The 11,539-nt window shown below is 31.2% G+C and overlaps 1 protein-coding gene across 1 annotated transcript; it reads right to left on the reverse strand.

Moving 5' to 3' along the window:
- Positions 1 to 4,674: 4,674 nt before the first annotated feature.
- LOC142518165 (uncharacterized) lies at positions 4,675 to 5,966 on the reverse strand. The gene has a single exon (XM_075620871.1). It carries the CDS (start codon positions 5,894 to 5,896, stop codon positions 4,877 to 4,879), a length of 1,020 nt encoding a protein of 339 aa, XP_075476986.1. The 5' UTR covers positions 5,897 to 5,966; the 3' UTR covers positions 4,675 to 4,876.
- Between the last annotated feature and the right edge of the window lie 5,573 nt (positions 5,967 to 11,539).

The raw sequence follows: 11,539 nt of genomic DNA on the forward strand, positions 1-11,539 counted from the left end.
TTTGGGACTTGCAAATTTGATTTTTTTTTTGAATAGGTCACTTGTGAGACGGTCTCACGAATCTTTATCTATGAGATGAGTCAATCTTACCGATATTCACAATAAAAAATAATATTTTTAACATAAAAAGTAATAATTTTTCATGGATGACCCAAATAAGAGATCTGTCTCACAAAATACGATACGAGAGACCGTCTCACACAAGTTTTTGTTTTTTTTTTTAATGTATGAATCTGCAATCATTTTTAGTGCATATTAACACAACAGCTTAAAAACAAAGCTATTCAGAAAAATCACAATAAATAAATTTTGTGTGATAAGCTCATTTGAAATAAATTGATAAAGAAAATCAAATTTGTGATACCCCTAATTTACTTTGATATTATTTTCTAGCTATATGAGTTTTATTGTAATATAGGTCAAATGAAGTGACGTTTTGTTTAATAAAATTATATGGGCAATCATTAAAGTGGGGTGTGCTCAGAATACATTTATACTGTTGGTACTTTTATCACATGGTTTGTTAGTTAATATGATAATTGTAATAGGGAACATTATATTTTTTGTTTACTAATTTTTCGATTTTGAGTTATAGTTAACTAAATTTTTTATATTTGGTTTTGATACATTAATTTTTTTATGTATTGTTATTTTGGTTCATATTTTATACGACAATAAAAAATACTGATATGGAATTAAAAAAAGCTGAACTGACATGAAAAATTACTTATTTGACGGACGTTACGTCATAAATTAGATCAAAATAATTGAAAAATTAAAAGTAATATAGCAAAAACCAAAATTGTAAACTTAATAAACAAAAACTCAAAATTACACAAATTAATTAAAAAAAATCATTTCCCAGTTTTAATAATCAATTGAATAAGATACCTCATTTTTTTAAATATCTCACATTTTCACGTAAAAACAATATTTAATTAGAAACGAAAAATTAAAGTCTAACATAAACTAACCGACCTATATAAAGAGTTGGACTATGTTATATCGGGAGTGATATTTTCTTTGTTATATTTTTATAAATGATGTTTATATGATCATATGAACGAGGCCACATCTTTTTAAAAATTCAGTCTATTATATAAACATAATGTATAAAAATGCATAAAAATTATTACTTCCAATGTAATGAGCTGTATATAAATGTGCAATAGCATACCAGAAAATCTTATACCACCCACGTAATAAATCTAGAGAATGAATGAATATATAAATTCAACGGCGTCGTAGTAAATAAAAAAACTGAAGGCCGATAAAAACAATGTTGTTCTACGGATACGACCCAATAATTTAGCACGTAAACGAAAGTTGCAACCTTTTTCCAAATTTGCATTTATGTATTTTATCGTTTCTCCAACGAGTGGAAAAAAGCAAGCCCATCACTCCATTTTATTCCTTCAACTTGACAAGACTCCTTATTAAATTATGTACTAAAGTAATCCACTCTCAAATATGATTTTTTAAGAAATTAATTAGTATATATCAACATATGATCACGTGTATAATATAACGTTAATTATCTTTGTTTTGATAATGATTTAAATGTGGTATTTGATCTGTTTTACTATTTAAAAAATTTGAGTTATAACATTAGTAGTAACTATAATTTTTGATAAAACGACGCATCTTTAAACATACCAACTATCTACAAAAAAAATAGTATGTTAAATTGAAATATATCTATTTCATATTTGTTTAAATACACTCGATGGGTAGTGCAAATCTTGAATGGTATATAAAAATTATAAATATGTTGTTTTGGCCAAACAAGGTTATATTCGAAATATAGTATGTTTTTTGTGAGACGATCTCACGAATCTTTATCTGTGAGACGGGTCAACCCTATCGATATTCACAATAAAAAGTAATAATCTTAGCATAAAAAATAATATTTTTTATGGATGACCCAAATAAGATATTTGTCTCACAAAATTCGACCTGTGAGACCGTCTCACGCGAGTTTTTGCCTTCGAGCTATATCGCGGAGGACAGTTTAATTATAACTTTTAAGTTTTATAACTAATTTAATTCGATGATTTACTGAATTGTTTTCTGAAACGTAAATTTTATTATATGATGCATAATTTAATGTTGTTTAAAAAACTAAAATGGATTAAAAGAATGTTTTAGTATTATAATTAGATTAACCGACATTTATACTATGTTATAAAGAAAGAGGAGAGTACCTTATAATAATTAACTTGGTACGATCACTTCAAAATTACAATTAACACCCTTATTTTTAATTATTTTGCTAATTATTCTTTGCTAGTTGTATTTTTATATTTTAATATCATTGTTCGGCAAAAAACTTGTGTTAGACGGTCTCACGGATCGTATTTTGTGAGACATATCTCTTATTTGGGTCATCCATGAAAAAATATTAATTTTTATGCTAAGAGTATTACTTTTATTATGAATATCGGTAGGGTTAACCTATCTCACAGATAAAGATTTGCGAGATTGTCTCACAAGATACCTACTATTGTTGTTCGGGCTGTGGTATACATTGAATCACTAGTATTTGATTAACCCTAGATGATCAAAATCTTGAAGATAGGCATACAAATCAATGGAGGGTGCATCTTTTGGCCGACAACATGTTGCTTTTCCTCGTCTAATCCGTGTCACTATGGATGCCCAAACTACTGTTGCGCGATGCAATTAGATTCGCTAGAAACAAATATCGGTTATTGCGACCAAAATTTCATTTATGTTATATCAAAGCTTTAAATCTTCATGATAATATTAAAATTACGACACCCTTAAATAATTGATTGAATTGTCTTGTGATATATCGACATATTTTATCATGTCAACCTCTTTTTCTTAGTCAGATCAATAACGCTCAAGATATAACAGTCTGAGATACACAATTTTTTTTTACACAACATGCGGACATTACATGTTGTCTGACTTAGACATCGGATGAGTCGCGTCAGAAGAAATATCGGTACTTCCTAACAGATTTGTTTATAGTTTTCAAGTGATTTTGAATGAACTGGAATTTGCAATAAATCATTTTAAGTGATTTTTAACTTTTACGTACAATTTCTAAATATTTAATTGTCTAGAAGCTTATAAGCGATTATAATAAACTCTTACAAACACTATATAACACATTGCGAATGCGTTTTTGAGACCATTATATGATATATAGTATCTTTAAACCATTCTTTATCATGTCTCGTAAAGATGGTCGATAAATGATATTCCTTGCATTTTTCCTTTATCAAAGTTACTTAGGCTTTACATGCATAGGCAATTAGGCATGTAGAGAGATCATGGATTAAATGGCCACCATAAATTCTCGAGTGGCTCGTGCATCCACATGCACTAACAAAATTAATATTTTTTGATTCAACAACAATACCTCTACCACTCTTGGCCAATACTCAACATCAATCAACTCTATGATTTAATTTTATTCTAAAGATTTTTTTTAAAAAAATACAAGTAATAACGTCTCGAGAAATTAATCCATATATACATGGGTGAATCAATTGGTTTCATCCCAATTAGATAGGCATGTTACTCGACCAGATCGAACTAGTTCAAGACCCGATTAAACTGGTTCCGGATTGTCACCTAATCAACCTTACATGATATCAGATTCTGAATTTAGTATGTTGAGAGTGAAACTCAATCCAAAACCGAAATTAAATTAAGTTAGATTGAAATCGGATTGGACCAGACTGAGATCTCATTGAAATCAATTTTTTTTTTTAAAAAAAATATTAAATATTTAAATACATTATAAATAAATTTCATGTAGATTCTTATTTGATTTAGTAATTATCTAATATATGTGTGTAGCATACATGGTATCTAATATAGCAATGTGAAATCGGTCTTGGACCATTTCCAGTAACATATTTAAACGGATCGGATTAAAATAGTTCCGGATCTATTTTAAAACAACTTAATCCGATTCACTATCGAATGATTCAATCCCTTCACCATATCTCATCCCAGTTCGGCCTTTGGTAGCCTCCTTCCGTAAGTAGTCAAAATACCAAAAGAAAGAAAGGGGAAAATAAAAGGCAGTGATGGCAAAGGATTGTAAATGGGTCACTGGAGAAAGGAGTTTTTGATGCAGCGAGGGAAGGCCCTATTTAATAATTGGGCTCATAGAAATAATTAAAATATTATCCCTGGGCTAGAGTCTATATATATGAGAAGGCCTACAACGAATAATATATTTATTATTATTACTGATAATATCATAATCTTGATATTATTTTATTATAAATTAAATGAATTAAAAAAAAATAAAGGAAGCAACGCAATGCAACGCAACACGGCATGCTTCATACGATACTGCACATTGTTCAATGCTTCTTATGACACATGATGAAAAAGTAGATTTACTGTGACACGATTTTGAGAATTTTCATCTGTGAGACAGATCAACTCTACCGATATTCACGATAAAAAACAATACTCTTAACATATAAAAGTAATATTTTTTCATCGATGGCTCAAATAAGATATATGTCTCACAAAATATAACCCGTGAGATCATCTCACATGAATTTTTATCTTCACTAAACATATAATTATTATAATATACATCTATATAGGCAGTCACATTATTGAAAGTTGGGACATATTCTATCAATCTATTAAAAAAATGCCAAAAAAAGAAAAAATACATACGAAACACAACATATATATATATATATATCCAATCAGGACATTTTTCCTAGCTCGTCGTTTGATATACCATCAACGACTAGTCAACTCTCACAATTTTAGACATAAAATAATTATGAATAATATTTTTGGACATACAGGGAAAATGACGAGAAATTTATGGTAAATCAATAAAAAGGCTTTTCAATCCATTTAACTCTTATTAATATACTTTTTTGGAAAATAGACTACGGATGTTGAATAAATAACCGCCACGGACTCCATCGCCGCCGACATTACCACCAGTAAGCGCGGTGGAAACAGCGACGGCGCTATTTTCATAACTTCTACAGCTCAATTGCTGTCGGTAGCCAATGCACATGGGGACGTTTAAACTCAAAACTCTAGCTTTATTAGAACGTCCACCGACGGATTCAGCAGGGGGTGTTCTCCGACAGCTGTCATTCCCATTTTTGCCGATGCCCTTTTGAGGATTCTTTACGAAGGTAGCCGACCTCCGCCCACTTCCGCCGCGGCGAACCTGCCAAACAGGACTGCTTCTTCCCAAGTGAACTCCGGCTCTATTCGGGCTGCTAGGCCATTTCCTGGACTTTGACTCACCCCGCGAGTTGCTCCTAGAGCACGGTGCGCTACTCACTTTCCTAGTTGCGGCCGACGATCGTGGGCGAGCTGCGCTGTTTCCGGCAGATATACTCCTCGAGAATGGCCATATGTTTATATTCAACTCCGCGGCGCTTACTCCTTTGCTCGAACCAACACCGTTCTTCTTCTCTCGCTTCTTCTCTTTACTGTTACTTTTAATATCCTTGCCTTTACTACTATCATCTGCATTCACGCCATTGAATAAACGCGAGCTTTTCTTTTCGCCTTTCTTAAAAATATCCATCCAACGCTTTGAGGAAGTGAACGAAGGATTGACTGACAGCTCAGCCGATTCAATTAATATCGAAGCTCGATTCTCCTGGAATTTATCCGATCCGGTTGCTTCAGGGGGAGCACTCATCGTATGCGGAGGGGTAGGGTCATCGGATAGGTTGAGGAGTTGCAGGGGGAGGAGGAAACCGTCGGAGAAGAGCTCATCGGCAGAGAGGATATTTGGCTGAGGAGAAGATGGGTTCCGAAGCATACAAAACTCGAATTCAGGTGAGTTAGAATCGGTGCTTCGTCTTCTTCCACTGCTACGTGATGAAAGAATTTGAGGAAGGGTCTCTGGTTCTCCCATTTTCTTGAGAGTAGACAAATTTTATTTTTGATCTCTTTGTCAATTCATTACTCGTTATTATTTTTAAATTTTTTTATGGCTATATAGGAGAGAGTTTTAGATTAGATGAGACCCAGTACCAGTAGTGTACCCCACAAATAAGACAAAAGAAAGCAGGGAATTTTGCATCGAGTAAGAATTAATGGCAATAATTTATTTGATACGATCTCACGGATTGTATTTGTATTTTGTGAGACGAATTTTTTATTTGAGTCATCCATGAAAAAATATTACTTTTATACTAAGATTATTACTTTTTATTGTGAATATCGACATGATTAACTTGTCTCACAGATAAATATTCGTTACTTCATCTCATAAAAACCTACTCATAATTAATATATTAATAAATATATCAGTAACTTAATTGTCATGGTTTATATACACACATAAATTCATATATGATTATCGTCCCACGAATTAATGTCATGAGATAAAATTTAATTTTTTATTATGAATTGAATTGATCCGTTTCTAATAATGACTCTATAAATATATTTAATATGACAAGGATTTACAAGATACACTATCATATTGTTAATGGATTTTTAATATCAATATCACATGTAAATATTAATAATTTTAAATTTGTATATATATCTTAAATTTTTTTGTTTTAAATAATAATAAGAAGTTAATAACTATTTACAAATAAAACTATAGCTCTTACTATGTTATTATATATCCTACCAGCCATGTTATCTAATAAAAAATATAATCATTATTTTATTGTTGTTATTATTATTACAAGGTATTTTTACAAAATAGAAAAGGCATAAATTCCATGGAGCCTGTAAAATGGCATTTAAAAAATTCAAAATTAAATTTTACATAAAGATCTCAATTCTTGAATCTTGTCTATTTTTTTAATTATTATTCTTGATCATGCAGATGAGAAAAGTGTCTCATTCTGTGTGTTTAATCGATCCTAATTAATATTTTTTTTAAAGCCAAGTATCATTTGATTTTTTAAATGTAGTTCAAGTGAGTTAACCTCGTAAAGTGCTTCTCACGTACTCTACATGTTAGGCATATATAAATCAGATCTTTAATTATTATTTATCAGTGAAATAATTAAATATTTCGAATAAATGGCTTTTTTTATTAGTTGACAGAATAACGGATCGATATGTCAATGCGGAAATTATCCACCTTGTGTGTTCGAGCTTTGAGAACTCGTATTTAACAAATGTAATTTAACTAAACAGAGCAGCAAGGATTTCCACTAACTATACATCAATGACTCGTTTAAGTTTCTTTTGTATATGAGATCTAACGTGTGAACTCTACATACTTCGACGAAACGTATATGGACCATCGGATCCTAAGAAAGTTTTGAATCTCGATTCACGGATTTTTAAAAAAATTATATTTTTTCATAGACAGAGTTGGAGATCTTTCGAACAAAATTAATCCATTGGTATGAATTTTTATGTTAGGCCAAAAGTGATTTGATCAGTATGGGGGCGAAAATCAATCCATGCATGTATGCTATTTGGAAATATAAGGAGAAGCAGCCAAATCCGGAATGACAGCAATGAGTGGCCATTTTATTCCACATCCCTTGCACTTGAATTATTCATCACTAACACAAAGACTAATCCATGCAAAAACAAAAATAAAGAATTGACGACTGATGAAAATTAGTGAACTACACTGTTTCATATCACATATAATAGTGTATTATCTAATAATTATCAGTATTTATGATTATAATAAGAAAAGTGAGCTACAGATGACAATAGATCAGGTTCGTGGTATCGCTTCGGGAAATGAAATATTGATGGCGTTCACGTGCATGCAGCCTTCCCTCAATGTTCAAGTTTCAACTCAAATTATAATTATACTAATTTATTTATAAATAAAAAATCATTACATAGCCACTCTGATTGGCAGAAAACTAAGGAGGGTTGTCAATGACTCGATTTCAATGGTATTTGTGTGGTAGCAATACAAAGTACAAATGATCCACACTAACTTATAATTGTAGTTAAAATAACTTGGAGTTGTATACATGATCTTGGACAATCTTTCCCCTTTGAGCTAACTTTTGAAGTTGAGTTGGGTCCAAGTTCCAATCTTAACATGATATCAGAGCTCAGTTTCCACCGTTATGTGTTGGACTGTCCATAGTTTGGCCACTTGTTCTGCCCATAATTGGGTCATTTGTAAACTTCACGCTCCAGGTGTTCATTTCTGGGCATGAGAGTGTGTGTTCGTTGTCCCACATCGGTTGGATAAAATACCTGGGAGTTATATATATGGTATTGGATAATCCTCCTCCTTAAACTAACTTTTGGGATTAAGTTGGGTCCCAGTTTCAATCTTAAGCGATTGGCTGTATTAATGTTTTCTATTACTCCTCCATCTCATTATAAATTTTAGTTTGTGTGCGTTTTCACACCGTTAATGTATTTAATAATGAGATAATTTCGTAATAGAGTAGATAAAATAATAATAAATATTAAAATTTGACAATATATTTTAGAGAAACAAAAAAATGACTTATATTTGGCAAAAAAAAAGAGCATTATAATAATAATGAAGTAATGACTTGTTGGGAAAATAATAGCAGTATTAATTACCGCCGACCAATTTAATAAAGTAGTTAATTTACTGATGTCGCTTGTAAGATTCAACTCGCTCGATCTTCTCTCAATTATCACCAACTTAATTGCACGAGATTAAAATGGTCCTACAACCTAGCTAACTACCTCTTTCTATGTAACTAGTGTATCCGCGGACATGTTGCAAAGAGTTGACATTCGGGTATCCGATCCGATCACGATCTACTGCATTTTTTCGGGGTAATTCGTCGACCCGTACCCAATTATATTTAGTCGGGTCGGTAGAAAATGTTAACCAGAACTATCCGATTGGGTATATGAGAACTCGAATTATTTTTTTCTAAAAGAAATTAGACTTAGTCTTGAATAACAAAGAAAGATATCAAGTGTATATATATATATATATCAAATAAACAAAACTCACAAAGTTAAATTCATTTTAAATAAGAATTCATATATTAAATAAGTATATATTTGTTTCTAATCAGTCTGTTCGAGGCATCAATTTACATACCTTTTTCTGAAAAAAAAAAAATAATCTTTGTATATATTTATTTTTCTATTATTTTACTAATTTAATCATGGATTTAATGCATAATAAAGACAACGAGTTAGGATGGCTTCGTGGTTTTTTTGGGATTCAATAATTAATGTGAGAAATAATGCATATATAACTTATTTAAATATTATATTTATAGATGACAACAAAGAGGAAGAGATGCGAATTGGCAACATTTGCTTTGTCACAGAATCTTTGCAATTGCGTGATTGAAAACTATATCTTATGTCAACTTCTCGATCGACTTTTCATACCCAATCGTTTTTTTTTTAATCTAAGATATATAATTAATTTTCATTTATATTTTGAGGAACGGTGAACCAACATTGGTGGATAAGAAGCTCACCAATTCCAAACCCTTTATAAAAATACTTACTTCCTGGTTGGCATTATATAAAATACCCACATATATTTGACAGAAGATACTTTTGACTTCTTCTAAACTTTTATATTCATGTAAAGTTTAAATAAAAATAAATATAGATTGTTTGATATTTACAAATTTGGGAAAATCACATTACCCTAAAAATAGATTCAACTCAACCGACTTTATATATATATATATATATATATATATATATATAATATTGACAAAAACTTGTGTAAGACGGTCTTACGTGTCGTGTTTTGTGAGACGGTCTTACATGTCGTATTTAGATTTTTTTAATTGTTTCATAATTTTATCCATAAATATAGAAATACATTTAAATTACAATAAAATAAAATAAAATAAAATAACGTAGATAATTGAAGTACTCGCGAAAACATTTTTAAAATAAGTGATTTTTTTAAGAATAATCAATTTAAATAGTATGAGAATTTACAAAATTTATCATTTATCCAGCTTGCAACCCAGCGCAACGCCGCCGTCAATTTCCCAATAATAAGAAAATATATATTTATTACTATACACTTTTTTTTTTTTGAAACTATACTATACACTTTAAATAACGGGTTTAATGTCAGTTTCAAATCATAAATTAATTTCAAAAATTAAAGTTTGCGACCATAGTTTAGCCATATAAAACTCCGAGTTCTGTCGGTTCTTTTAAAGTTAGCCGATAAAGTTAATTGCTGGCCTATAGGTAATAGGTTGGCCCCTAATCTCTAACTCTCAATTTAACTCATTAAATTTGACATTGAGATCGTTACCCAGACTTACTTCTCATAAATTATCGAGAAAACCCAATTCTATGTAACATTAATTATGCCAAAATGTAAGATCAATTATCAAAATATGACCATTTTTACATGCAAGTCCCACATAAATCATGTGGTATTTGCATTTCTCGTATATATGTACCTACAAATACATGGAATCATGTGCCCATTAAGTGCAACTATCTGTCGTGTTTGAATCCCTCTTCGTTTTTTTTTTAATTATTATAAATAATGAATATCATATCATTATCTTTTGTACGGTTTATTATATTCCAGGTTGTCTTCATAACAATCGTCGTTTCCAAAGCAAATTCGTTTTGGGTTGCTGAGATGTGATGCACACCAACTGACTTAATAATGCCTTTCACGCATATCGGTGTAGGGCTCACATGCAAAAAGTACGATGGCATATTGTGCACTGTGAGATTTTTATCAAATCACTCTCCGTTCAAAATGTCAAACCCAAGAGGCTTCATCCTATTGTTATAGCATTACTACTAGGTACCAACGTGGGTATATGGTTTTAATGAATATATACCAAGTTTCTTATTTATTCCTCTTTTTTTTTTTTCGCAATCTTGGAACTTTTATTTACACTATATTTTGTTCCTATCTTCGAGTGATTAGTGGTCGAGTAAGATTAAAATGTTAACTTGGGTTAATTATGCATATAAGTACAATGTGAAGTCGGGTATCCGGCCAAAGTTGGAAAAAGTAGCGGCTTTTGTGGGTAAACACTCGATTTTGACAAGATAAAATACCAAAATTATAAAGACGAGATTACCAAAAATATTCTCTCTTAAAGATAATGTCCACAAGCTAAGGCAGATCATCATCAAACATATACCAAACCCGTTGTGCGATTGAAGCTGCGATCTGCAGCAGGTCTTCTCTTGTCATCTATTTCGATCATAAAGGTAGCCAAACCAAATAAAGAAGAGCATGTTTATGGTCTGGTCGAAATAACAACATATCCTCAGCTATTGTCTATTACAACCTTTTGTCATATTCTCCAAATAGCCAGAATAAGACAGGTTTGCTGTAATCGGACAGTAGGGTAGCAATGATTTTCTTGCGTACTAGACGGATTTGAAGGCAATGATTTGGAACAAAAAAAAAAAACTGTGATGGACTTTTCTTCGCATCTCACGGGGTTCTAACCAGTTAGACCATGTACATAGGTATTAAATGTATGTACGGGCAAATGGGTTTTTAATCAATTTATATGTGTGAAGGAGACTTGGTAAGTAGATGTGAAATTTGTGAGGATTTGATTTAGGCAGCGGCGGGAGTTAGTTAGGACGATGGCAGTAAACT

This window comes from Primulina tabacum, chromosome 11 (assembly GCF_025594145.1).
Source record: "Primulina tabacum isolate GXHZ01 chromosome 11, ASM2559414v2, whole genome shotgun sequence".
NCBI lineage: Eukaryota > Viridiplantae > Streptophyta > Magnoliopsida > Lamiales > Gesneriaceae > Primulina > Primulina tabacum.